The sequence below is a fragment of the Lynx canadensis genome, chromosome D4 (genome assembly GCF_007474595.2).
Source record: "Lynx canadensis isolate LIC74 chromosome D4, mLynCan4.pri.v2, whole genome shotgun sequence".
Taxonomy (NCBI): Eukaryota; Metazoa; Chordata; class Mammalia; order Carnivora; family Felidae; genus Lynx; species Lynx canadensis.
The window spans coordinates 44,740,531-44,754,244 of record NC_044315.2 but is presented as its reverse complement, the minus strand read 5'-3'; the positions used below and the strand labels follow the sequence as shown (position 1 = coordinate 44,754,244).

Genomic DNA, 13,714 nt, shown 5'->3' with positions numbered 1-13,714 from the left:
TCAGTCTCTGTGTCTCCCTCTCTCCCTCTTCCCCTCTCCCCACTCTGCTCTGTCTCTCTCTGCCTCTCAAAAATAAACAAACATTAAAAAAATTAAAAAAAAAGTATAAACTTTATGCATGAGATAAAAAGTTTTATATGTAATTATTAAATTTGTGGGTTGTTTTAGCCAACTTCGCTGTTTATTCTCATTTCATTAAATCTGCCCGTTTCTGACAAAGATGTATGGATTTCTCATTTCAATGAAATGTTTTTCAAGTTTCTCTTTTTTTAATATGTATTTTTTCATGTTAATTTTTTTTTTTTTTCTGAGAGAGAGTGCAAACAGGGGAGGGACAGATGGGGGGGTGCACAGAATCTGAAGCAGTCTTCTGGCCCTGAGCTGTCAGCACAGAGCCCTATGTGGGGCCTGAACCCATGAGCTGTGAGATCATGACCTGAGCTGAAGTTGAACTCTCAACTGACTTAGCCACCCACGCACCCCTTCAAGTTTCTCTTAGATATTCAATACTTTTTGCTATATATCACCTCGCTTTCATTTTTTATTTTATTTATTTACTTTTTTAAGTAGGCTCCACACCCAGTGTGGAGCCCAACGTGAGACTTTAACTCATGAGCCTGAGATCAAGACCTGAACTGAGATCAAGAGTTGGATGCTTAACCAACTGATCATCCAGGCGCCCCTAACAAAACTTAGCTTTTAAATTAATGTTTATGCTGTCTCGTCTTCTTAACCTTGAGGTCTGCACTGTGTAATATGAATGTGGCGCTCATGCTTTCTTTTCGGGTCAGTTAGCGGATAGTTCTTGGCCCGTTCCTTTTCCTCTTAAACTTTTCTCCGTTGTTAGATGTTGTGTTTCTTGTGACCCAGTCTGTGTATGCCCACTTTTTACCCAGTCTGTCTTTTAGTGAGAGAATTCAGCTTCCTTTTTTTATTCTGTGAGTAATAGTGGATTTTATTACTTTTCGCCTTGTTCATTATTTATATTTGTGACTTTTTCCATTTTTCTGAATTTTGCTTTCATTTTCAAGTTGATATTCATTTCCCAGTTTCCCCCTGTTTATGTGGCAGTCCTGTACTTTTCCATTTCATTATTGGCCACCTTCCCTTTCAATGGTTTGTAATCCAATTTTTTTCCTGCTTTCCCATGTAAAAATGATACCAACATTTTCCCTCACCTCGACACTCCATCCTTCTCTAACTTTCCTACGTTTCTACAGAGAGAATTTAATTTTTCAGATCCAGAGTTTTGTTAGCCTTTTTTGGTGTGTGTTTCAGGAATTCACATGGAGCACTTCACTTCTATTACATATTCCAGATAGTTGATTATCCATTTAGATTTAATTCTGTGTAGAAGGCAAAGTACATTACACTTCTGTCTCCTCTCCACCTTCCCACACATAACAGGTCTCGTTTCTAATTTAGTTACTGTTTGGTTAAAGTCCCTTCTCAAGTCCTTTCCTTAGATGGGGCAGTGGGTGATGTGCTCTTTGAATCCTTAAATTTCGGCAAACACTTCTTTCACACTGACCGTGTGTGTAGGATGTTTGGGTTGTGCTGCTTTTTCCCTCAGCAGTCTTGATTTTACTGTTTGTTCTTCCCAGTTCTACTGTCAGAAATGAAAAGTGCCATGTAATTTCATTCCTTTTTAGTTTTAAGTAATTATTCTTTCTGGCAACTTGTAAAGTTTTCTTTCTAAAAGTTGAGGAATTTTAGTGTGATATTCTTGAGTGTGTCTTTTTTCTCTTACTAGTTCTGCCGGGATCTTGAAGAGCCCTTTGAGGTCACAATTCAGTCTTTCCTTTTCTTCCATATTCCTTTAACTATTGCCTCTCTCCCATCTCTTCCTTTTCCTCCTTTCAGAGACTCTTCCGGAACTTTTCCTGGGGTTGGTACGTCACTTAGGGCTCCTCAATCTGTTCTTCAGGTTTCTTCTCTTTTCCATTAATGACTTACATCTCTTTGTATCCTTATGCTTTGAGATTTCTTCCAGTTGATCGTTCACACCACCAGTGAAGAGTCTGTCTTCTCCTTTATCTACTGAATTATTCAACTTGGAGGGTTTTGTTTTTAAAGTTTAGTTTAGATAATATTTTAAACCCATAGAAATTATTGTCCGTTCTCGGTATGCCTCTTCTGAAGTAATCGTTCCATTTTTTACCTCAGTGTTTCATCTTTGTCCTTAGAAGACCTGCTAGGTCTGTTCTCTAGGTCTGTTCTCTAGATCTGCTAGGTCCTATTCTCGCCTAGTGTAGATATGTTATTTATGTGTGCGTTGGGGTTCAGGTTATCAAGAGACCATATGTTTTTATAATCCTATAACTGATGAGAGGTAGGCATGTTGTGCATTTCATGTGTGTGCACCTGGACGACCCTGTGCCTGCCTTCTGGCCTCTTTGCATCTCCAGCCTCAGGAGTAGAGGGGACTCTCCCTCCTGTTGAGTGTCTCCTGAACACCTTTGGGGCAGAGGGGGTGGCTGGCAGTCCTTGTGCAGTTTTCTGTGGGAACTCTTCTGTGTCTTGCTTAGAGCCTAGAGCAGAGCAAGCCCCATATCAGTCCTCTTTCGAGATGCCCATAATCTCATGGCCACATTCTTCAGGCCCCATTCACTGCCAGCTGGTTCCCAGAGCTGACTGGTTCAAGAAGGTAAATGGGTTGGATTTGAGATGAAAGTTGGGGGAGGTGAGTCAAATTTAAGGTCCCCTCTTTCCCCACAATCCTGGATTTTTATACTTGATTCATAGTTTCAGATGATATTTCACTCCTGTGCCATTTGTCGTGGGTTTTTTAAAAATTTTTTTCTTAAGTTATTTATTTTGAGAGAGACAGAGATAGCACGAGTGGGGGGAGGGGCAGAGAGAGAGAGAGAGAGAGAGAGGAGAGAGAGAGAATGAGAATCCCAAGCAGGTTCTGTACTGTCAGGTTTGACGTGAGGCTTGACCTCAGGAAACCACGAGATCGTGACCTGAGCCGAAACTGAGAGTCAGATGCTGAACTGACTGAGCCACCCAGGTGCCCCCCATTTGTCATGCTTTAGTAGCATTACAGAGAGATTTTTAGTTTGAAACCTACCTTTGAGTGTTTTACCTAGCTTTTCATATGCATAAACTCTTGGACTCTATTATAATTTCCAGGGAGTATCCTTTTCAGATGCACTGTGGACAAATCAACTTTTAAAGGAGAAATTTTTGCGTTGGGATAAATAAAACTCTTCTGAGGGAGTTTATTTGTCTGTATGCAAATTTCACCAAACAAAGATACGAATCTAAACATCTTGTGCAACACGGAAGCCAGTCGAATTGGGACAGAGACCGAAAATAGGAGCATAGGTAAAAAGGAGAGACAGGAGCTGGAGAAAGAATCAGCTTTGCATTATCAGTGGTACTAGGAAGAAGACGTGGTGATGATAACACAGCAACTGAAAGCCACATATAATCAGAAAACCTTATTTTATCCAGTAGCTAATACCTTTTCTTAAGCTATCTACTAGAGTTGCTGACAAGTGTATTAGAAGAGATTATGTATTAAAAGGACCGATCCTGTTCCAGAAAATTAAAACAAGGAAGCATTCAGTAGAATCTGAGAGGCTGAAAAACAATATTGTACCCTATATTCATAGGTAGTAAAGTTAGTGCAAATATGTACATGTTTGTTTAGTCATTTGCCTTAAATATTTGATATCTGAATTATGCACACTTATTCTCCCTAATATTGATATTCATTTTGTCCTAATGAGCTTCAGGCAAAGAAAATTTGAATTATACGACATGTGTAAACCTCCCATTGAATGGTAATTAGTCTGTTCTGCTTAGTGGCACTTAAGGTTAATAGTTGAGTAAAAATTTTTAAAAAACAGTGACTTGATCTCCAATATGTGTGGGATAGATAGGCTGAGAATCAGTTCAAGCTTTTATTCTGTGTCAGTAACAATTCCTCACTTTGTATCTAAGCCTCGGTTTTACATTTATTGCACGTGTGACTAGAGAGTCAGGTGACAATACATCTGAACTTTGCCATTTATCACAGACCCAGGACAGAGAAAATGTAGTCTATATAATAGGAACCATTCTTTCACCTTTTTTTTATATTTTCTAAATTTTTATTTATCTGGGGTGTTGTTATGGGCTGTTTTTCTTTTTACCTCTCAGTTGTCATAATTTAAAGGAAGCTTTTTGTAAAGGGGCAGGAGCGAGAGTAGCTTGCTTCTATGAAGATTTGTTGGATTGGTGAAAAGCTGGGCATTAAATACCTAGGCCAGTGTGGGAGCAAAAAGTTATAAAATTTCTGGAGTTTTATACTTAAAATCCTATGTATGTGATTAAGAAACGAGTCTAGGGGCGCCTGGGTGGCACAGTCGGTTAAGCGTCCGACTTCAGCCAGGTCACGATCTCGCGGTCCGTGAGTTCGAGCCCCGCGTCGGGCTCTGGGCTGATGGCTCGGAGCCTGGAGCCTGTTTCCGATTCTGTGTCTTCCTCTCTCTCTGCCCCTCCCCCATTCATGCTCTGTCTCTCTCTGTCCCAAAAATAAATAAAAAACGTTGAAAAAAAAAAAACTTAAAAAAAAAAAAAAGAAACGAGTCTAAACTTTCTGTGACACAAGAGTCTGTGTTCTATACCACTGTGTACTTTGCATTAAGAATTATAGTTTGTCCCTCAAAAGGGTTTTAGAAATAAATCATGGAAGGAGCCCCGTAGAAGTTGTTTTTTTTTTTTTAATACTGAAATTTACTATTTTTTAATGCTTAATATTAGAAAGTATGTTGGTAGGTAGGGGCACCTGGGTGGCTCAGTCTGTTAAGTGTCTGGCTTTGGCTTAAGTCATAATCTCATGGTTCATGAGTTCGAGCCCTGCATCGGGCCTTTGTGCTGACAGCTTAGAGCCTGGAGCCTGCTTTGGATTCTGTGTCTCCCTCTCTCTCTGCCCCTCTCCTGCTTCTGCTCTCTCTCTCTCTTTCAGAAATAAACAAACATTAAAAAAAAAAAAAGAAAGTATGCTGGTAGGTAAAAATCTGTGTGTTTTAAAAAGTCACATTTATAAACCTATGTATAATACTCCATGAAGGTTAAATATTGAGCAACAATGCTTGGGTGTTCTAGAGCCATAATTAGAATACTGGTTGCAAATTGCCAAAATTCAGTGAGTCAACAAACCAATTAAAAAAAAACAAAACTGAAGGATATTAGATTTCAAATGTTCTTCCTTAATTTAGTTTTCCCATTATACTTTATTTTAATTATTCATAGTATTGCTTAACATGCCAGGAAATGTCTTGTAATAGAATTTATAAAATAATGTAGTTTCAGTAATATGAATACTATCTTTAGCATTCTGCTTGTAAATCTCAGATAGAGATGTTTTGTAAGGAATCATCTAGTTTGATGCATAAAAGCACGTCTTTGCATAGTAACTTTATCCATTTTAGAACTTTGAGACCAAATGCTCACTTGAGAAAAATAAATGGAAATGATTGGTATATGTCATTTTGTTGTTGTTATTGTCGACAAATAAGGAAAAAATTGTAAGAAAAAAATATATAGTCCACTAACATAGAACAGTAATTTTTCATCTTAAGTATTTTTCCTCAAATTTTTATTTAAATTACAGTTCGTTAACATGCAGTGTAATATTAGTTTCAGGTGTAGAATTTAGTGATTCATCGCTTCCATACAACACCTGGTGCTCCTCACAACAGGTGCCCTCCTTTTTTTAAAAAAATTTTTTTTTTAATCTTTTACTTATTTTTGAGAGAGACAGAGCATGAGTGGGGGAGGGGCAGAGAGAGGGGGAGACACAGAATCCAAAGCAGGCTCCAGGCTGTGAGCTGTCAGCACAGAGCCCGATGTGGGGCTCAAACTCCCGAAACATGAGATTATGACCTAAGCCAAAGTCGAACGTTTAACCGACTGAGCCACCCAGACTCCCCCCGGGTGCCCTCCTTAATACCCCCCATCTACCTCCCTTCTGGTAACCATCAGTTTGTTCTTTATAGTTAAGAGTTTGTTTCTTGGTTTGTCTCTCTCCCCCCCCCCCCACCCTTATATTCATTTGTTTTGTTTCTTAAATTCCACGTATGAGTGAAATCATACGATATTTGTCTTTCTCTGACTGACTTATTTTGTTTAGCGCTATACTCTCTAGCTCCATCCTCATTGTCGCAAATGACAAGATTTCATTCTTTTTTATGGCTGAGTAATATTCGATTGTGTGTGTATATATACACAGCACATCTTCTTTATCCATTCGTCAGCTGGTGAACATTGGGGCTCTTTCCATAATTTGGCTGTTGTTGATAATGCTGCTGTAAACATCGGAGTGCATGAGTCCCTTCGAATCTGTATTTTTATATCCTTTGGGCAAATACCTAGTAGTGCAATTGCTGGGTCATAGGGTAGTTCTATTTTTACTTTTTTGAGGAACCTCCATACTGTTTTCCACTGTGGCTGCACCAGTTTGCATTCCCACCAACAGTGCACGAGGGTTCTCCTTTCTCGACATCCTTGCCAACTTGTTGTTTCCTGTGCTATTAATTTTAGCCATTCTGACAGGTGTGAGGTGATACCTCGTTGTAGTTTTGATTTGCATTTCCCTGAAGATGAGTGGTGTTGACCATCTTTTCATGTGTCTACTGGCCATTTGTATGTCTATTCATGTCTTCTACCTATTTTTTAACTGAATTATTATTTTTTGGGGGGGGTGTTGAGTTTTATAAGTTCTTCATAGATTTTGGATACTAACCCTTAATCACATATGTCATTTGCAAATATCTTCTCCCATTTCACAGGTTACCTTTTAGTTTTGTTGATCATTTCCTTTATAGTGACTATTACTTTCTTTTTTTTATATTTTTGTTAATGTTTATTTATTTATTTTTGAGAGACAGAGAGAGGGACAGTGAACAGGGGAGGGGGAGAAAGGGGGGTCAGGGAGAGAGAATCCCCAGCAGGCTCCATGCTGTCAGCACAGAGCCTGATGTGAGGCTCAAACCCCTAAACCATGAGATTGTGACCTGAGCCGAAATCAAGAGTCAGAGGCTTAACCAACTCAGCCACCCAAGCGCCCCGAGTATTACTTTATGATAGTTATTCATATACATGCTTTTCTCTTTTCTTCTTACGTAGACCCTATAGGTAGATTGACTGTTTTAGTGAAAAGCGTAGCCCCTGCCCAACTGTCTTTTCAATTCTGCTAGATATTTAAGGGACACAGGATTGATGTACAGATCATTGACTTTGAGTGAGTTAGAGGTGCAGCAGAACAAGCAGGCCTTGAGATGTAAATTCCGGTTGAAAATTTGGACATGTATTTGCCATTAGTTCCATTAGAAGGTGGAAGTAAGCAAGAAAGAGCTTTTCTTTTATCGTATTGGTGTAGATTTTTACAAGTCCAGGATCTACTTCTGTGTCCTAGTCTTACTATTAATGGTAGAGGGTCACAAATGTGTTAAGTATGAATTTAAATTTGGTCCTAAATAGAAAGGTTCTGTGTAGGTCATATATACTGAGGTACTTATATCAGTGAAAAAATAAGCAGCACATTTAAAATGGAACAGGCAGTCGTGAACTCTTTCCTCGTGATTGCACGATAGAAATTGGCTAAAGACTTTTCAGTCCATTTGATGACTATTTGGTGACATGTTTGTTCTGTTGGATTTCTCTTTTCTTTGCTAGTGGATGGGAGACACTTCCTAATGAAATGACACTCCCATGAAATTTGGGCAGCAAAAAAAAAATTGCTTTTTATCTCAAATTGAGAATTCTTTTCTCTCTTGTTTGGGTCTTGTGATTCTTGATATTAAAAAGCCATTTAAGATTTAATATTATCTGGCCTCACCATGCGACACTGGGCTATTTTTCTGCCTTGTCCTTGATCTTTGCCGTAGCTGGATGCTGTTTCCCAAATACAATTTCATCCCTCCTTGTCGTGCTTCACTCTAGTCGCTGGTCTCCCAAGTCCTTTCTCATTCTTCCCTTCCTAGTAATGCCCTGCTTATCCTTGAGGATCTAATTCAGGCGTTACTTCTCTATAGATTTCTGAACGATTCTTCTCCCACACCCCCAACAGAACCAATGGCCGCCTTCCTTTTGTGGTCATAGCACATCGTTGGTGGCTCTTGGAACAACCATGACTCCTAGATACGTCGCAGTTCCTAAGAGTCGGGGCCATGTGCCATCCTTCCTTGTGTCTCCTAGAACAGGCGTTCCGCGAACATTTGTCCAACCGAAATGTTTAGAACGCCATGCTTCTCGTGATTAGGAGAGCAGCTGGCCTCGTTAAACCCCTTGATCACAGTGGCCCTCGTTCCCTGTGTTCCTCACACACCCTGTCCCCACCTGTTGCACTGTGCTGATTGGTGTCTAAGAAAATGCATTCGAGAGCGATCAAAGAAGGATCCTTGTATGTGGATGCAACGCGCGGGGGAGCCGGCTGGCGACTCCGTGTTGCTCCGGAGCTCTGAGTTGCGTTCTCTTCTCCCCTTTCTGCAGGACCCGAACAGGAGCATTCATACCAGCAGCAGCAGCAGCAGCAGCAGCTGTAGCAGCAGCAGCAGCAGCAGCAGCAGCAGTAGCAGCAGCAGCAGCTGTAGCAGCAGCAGCAGCAGCAGCAGCAGCAGTAGCAGCAGCAGCAGCAGCAGCACCAGTTTTTCAAAGCCTCACAAGTTAATGAAGGAGCACAAGGAAAAACCTTCTAAAGACTCCAGAGAACATAAAAGTGCCTTCAAAGAACCTTCCAGGGATCACAACAAATCTTCCAAAGAATCCTCTAAGAAACCCAAAGAAAATAAACCACTGAAAGAAGAAAAAATAGTTCCTAAGATGGCCTTCAAGGAACCGAAACCCATGTCAAAAGAGCCAAAACCAGACAGTAACTTACTCACGATCACCAGTGGGCAGCAAGACAAGAAGGCTCCTAGTAAAAGGCCCCCCATTGCAGATTCCGAAGAACTCTCAGCCAAAAAAAGGAAAAAGAGTAGCTCAGAGGCTTTATTTAAAAGTTTTTCTAGCGCGCCACCGCTGATACTCACTTGTTCTGCTGACAAAAAACAGATAAAAGATAAATCTCATGTCAAGATGGGAAAGGTCAAAATCGAAAGTGAGACATCAGAGAAGAAGAAATCGACTCTGCCACCGTTTGATGATATCGTGGATCCCAACGATTCCGACGTGGAGGAGAACATGTCCTCCAAATCTGACGTGAGTAGTCTTGTTGGTTTCCCTCCTTTCCCATGTTAGCCTTCAGATTTTATTTCAGATGGCTGTAGGATAAAGGATGAGGGAAGAAACTGACAGCCGACCCGTGAAATGGTAGCATGGATGGGCCTAGAGATGAATTTCCTTAACTAATGGAAAGAAGGAAATGAAATCATTAAAGAATCGGCAGACATTTGGACTGTGATGGAAATTGTTAAAGGAAAGATACGTTCCGTAGTGTAATAATGGGCTGTGTTGAATAGCAGCAGGAAAATTGAGATGCTTCTTGGCACTTAGTTACTGTGCTTTTCCATGATTGCTGATTTAGGAAAGTGAGAAGAATGCGATAAAACTTGAATATATGAGAAAATAAATTTAAAAGACAAATTTAGAAAATATTGGGGTGCAGCTATAACGTTGATCTTTTTGATCAATGCTATGAAGTAATTTGTTTACAGAGATGAGAAGCTGGTATAGTATTTTTAAGAAGTTTTCTGGAGGCAAAATCGATATAACGATATACCGTATAGATTTAAAATGTATAATTTGGTAAAATTTGACACATATTTGTGCTTGTGAAAGCCGGTGGTGGTATTTTGAAAGAGAACCACTTAAGTTTTTTTTTTTTTCCTTCCTTTGGGGCCATGGTCGGGGTATGTGATCTTTGTTTTTGCTGATGGGTGGGATTAACTTTTGTGGATGCCTAAAAGACCATCTGACCATTTCACGCCCCTCCAAACCGTTACCTGATGTTGAGATTTAAGCTTACAACTGCAGATTTCTCAGAGTTGGAAGGGGGTTTCACGCTATCTATTCTAACTTCTCGCCAGTATAAGAAATCTTATGCTTCCAGTGACAGAACTATTAGTATTTGAAATAGTATTCCATTCCAGTTCTAGAGAATGAACGTTATTTACTTTGAAGTCAAATTCCCCTTTTTTTAAAAAACAATCTTTAGCCCTTTTAAGTTACTTATTAGTCCTGACCAGTCCAAATAATCTCCTTACTTTGGCTTGTCAGTATTTCTAGACAATGGTCAAGGAAGGTGTCTGGCTAAAAATTGCTGGCAATTTGAGACTATTTCTCTTTCTGTCCCACGGGTTCACCATACACATGTTCCTAATTCGAGTGCTGGCGGAGGTGGAGGGACTTCGTAGCAGATTCTGTCTTCTGCATTTGCGCTGGGTAGTAGGGCAGCTGGGGTGACAACGTGGAGTCACAACCGATCTCCTGTTGTCCAGAGACTACTTCCTTCCCCACTACCCTCCATAGCTAATCTTGAAATTGTAATAGAAGATCAAATTAGGAGCACAGTAGCATATAAAATACAAGAGATTGGGGTAATTTGTTCCAGTGTTTGGTAAATGTTTTAGAGCAATAGTTTATTGAACCAGTGAGAACTAATGGGTTTGTGCCAACATGTCAAGCATTTATTTTTCCTCTTGTGCTTTTTACTTAGGGTCCTCTTTTTTTTTTTTTAAGTTTATTCATTTATTTTGAAAGAGAGACAGCACAAGCAGGGGAGGGGTAGAAAGAGAGGGAGAGTGAGAGAATCCCAAGCAGGCTCCGAGCTGCCAGTGCAGAGCCTAGACCCAGGGCTTGAACCCATGAAACTGTGAGATAGTGACCTGAGCCAAAACCAAAAGTCCAGCACTCAACCGACTGAGCCACCCAGGCGGACTTAGGCTCCTCTTAATACAAAACTTGTTCTCAATTAGGTGTTACTTGGAAAGTTTTTTTGTATGTTTGACTTTTATTTCAAATCACCCTATGATGTCCATTGATCCTCTTGGGGTGTGATTAGTCTATCAAGATTGTCAGGTTTAGCCACTTAGTCTTTCCGTATTCTGACGTGTTGTGACTCTTCTCGAACGGAGGTTTTCCAGTTGTGGCTTAGGATTCAGTGGTGAGCCACGAAACCATTTTAGCATGTCGTCACCAGTGTTTACAAAAAATCAGAATACGTTGTAATCAGCATGGGTGAGTAATGGTTTGTAAAAATTCTATTTCATAGGCTGTGTGTGTTTCTTATAGTAGGTTATGGTCAGAAAGGCATCTTTCTTGAACGTTAGCTGATTAAACGACATTCCTAAAGCAAACCTCTTTCTACATGAAATTGGCCCAGATGATCATCATCCTTAGATAACTCTGTGCATTTTTGTTTTTATTTGTCTCTTGCTCCCTCCCTTTTCTATATGATTTATAAGATATGACTTTTCTTTTCATAAACTTCATGTTCAACTTGGTGTATTAATCCTAAGCCATAATTTGAAAAATCTTTTGGAGTAAAGAGTTAGAATCTTAATTCCTTACAGTAGGGAGCAAATTTTCACAACAATTCATGACATAGGAGAATCACATATCCAGTAATTGTTATAGGAGTTTTTGTAACGGGTTCTGCACATCATTATAGAGAAAGTCTCTAAAGGCTTTTGGATATTATTTGGGTATAAAACCCAACAGATACCCTTTCTTTATCAGTTTTCTGGTAGTAGTGCTTTTATTGTTGCTGTTGTTGGTTTGATTCTCTAAATGCAGGTGGTGGAGCCGAAGAAAATTGATGAAAGTCGTTCCAAATAAGCCATGACTCAAAAGACCTTTCTGTGAACAAAGAAGATAAGGGGAGGGTGGTGGAGGGAGGGAGGGGAAGGGAGGTGCTAAAGTTCCCTGTATGCAATAGTAGAGATCACCTTTGTCTGGCCTTCTTCCTACCTGGTGTTCCCACTGTGGGCAAGACAGAAGGAATGGGAGACAATTGTAATGGAGAGCAGTGAGGAGCCCAGATTTTCCCTTGGCCAGTAACAGATTTGATAGCTTGGGACAGGCCCGACTTCAGTGGGCATACTGTAATATCCTGGTGGTGAGTATCTGAGTAAGTGTGGTAAGATGATCTGATCTCTCTAACATCCTTTCCAGCTTTATTATTTGAATATGAACCAGATTTGTGTTCATTTATGGCAGATAGGGTCGTGGGTAATTTTAGGCACAATGGGCAGAGATCATGGTCTTTGAAACAGAAGAAAGAGACAAAAAGAAATTGGAAGAGTATGAAGAATTAGGAAGGGCTGGGAAGAAAAGATTATTTACCTGGTAAGCTTGTAAACATCTTACCTGGGTACAGGTTAGTTACAGTAAAAGGAAGAACTTAAAAAAATTTTTTTAATATTTTATTTATTTTTGAGAAAGAGGGAGACAGAGTGTGAGCAGGGGAACGGCAGGGAGAGAAGAGACACAGAATCTGAAGCAGGCTCCAGGCTCTGAGCTGTCAGCACAGAGCCCGATGTAGGGCTCAAACCCATGAACTGTGAGATCATGACCTGGGCCAAAGTCACATGCTTAACTGACTGAGCCACCAAGGCGCCCCTAAAAGGAAGAACTTTTTAAAGAAGCTTTTCCATAACTAAGTTAGATTCAGGTTTTATATAAAAATAAAATCAGTGCTATTACTGATTACTGGAAGCTTACTTAGATTGTTGATTCATATGGTTCCTCTTGGTTAAGATTTTTATATACTTCGCATAGAAAAGTAGAAGTACATCCATGCTTTGTATTCCTACATGTCGTTTTGGAAGGATCACTTATTTGTTAATTGGTTAGGCAGGCCAGGTAGGTAGGTAGTCAAGTAAGCAAACAATTAGGAGTTTGTAGTGTGGTGACAGGCTGTGGTTTGAAGCCCAGCTCCTCCCGTGATCTTAAGCAAATGTTTTAACCTTCTGTATTTTAGTTAATTCTCTTGTAAGGTGGAGATCGTGATAGTATTTACTATGTAGGATTATTGTGAAAACGGTAAAGCACCTATGAGCACATTAACCAAAAAATGCTAGTTAACTATGATATGTGTGATGTAGCTTCTGGCAACCTTTATAACATACAGCTTTGAAAGAGATTTTTTGATATTCAGAAATACTGTAAAACTCTAGTGTCCTTGTTCAAGAGTTGGGTTATATGTTTTAAAGGGGCAAAAATACTAGGTCATGGTGCTCTGAAATTTGTTTTGAGAAGGTATATGTCCTTGATATTGGTACGCATTTGTTACACGGTGACTGGAAAATTAGAGGGCTTTAAATCAAAGCTTTAAATCAAAAGTTAAGCCAAAAAGTGTCCCAGGATCTTTGAGCTTTTTACTTCAAATAGGTAAAGGACAAGGACATACCTAGCACTGTATTAGGTGGGCTCTTGCTTGTTTGTTTTATTGCTGCTACTATTAAAGGAAGACGTCCTAAGAAATGACTTCTCTGTGGATTGTTATTAATGTTACACAGAGTCGTTTTTAAATACGTTTTGCAATTCCGGAAATGTTTGTTCTTTTCTAAAGAAATTTAATATGGTCAAATGAAAATCCATTGGTGATTTTTCCCGACAGAATTAAAGAGCTGCAGGGAGACAGAGGGAGTGGTTTATAGCGGGTGAGCATTTAGCAAATACAGGAAACATGGTAAGAGTGTGTTTTTGCTATATACATAAATGTTAGCATTAAGAATATTGTACCTTCAAGGACCTCCGTATTTCCCGTTAGAGTAAGGCT

At 39.7% G+C, this 13,714-nt stretch overlaps 1 protein-coding gene across 3 annotated transcripts in view; it reads left to right on the top strand.

The window, feature by feature from the left end:
* MLLT3 (MLLT3 super elongation complex subunit) overlaps positions 1-13,714 on the top strand; it is a 287,962-nt gene that overhangs the window by 201,888 nt on the left and 72,360 nt on the right. For all 3 annotated transcript variants that reach the window (XM_030292885.1, XM_030292881.1, XM_030292883.1), the window contains one exon: positions 8,485-9,192. In XM_030292885.1, coding sequence (XP_030148745.1) covers positions 8,485-9,192 — 708 coding nt within the window. The remainder of the gene's footprint in view (positions 1-8,484; positions 9,193-13,714) is intronic.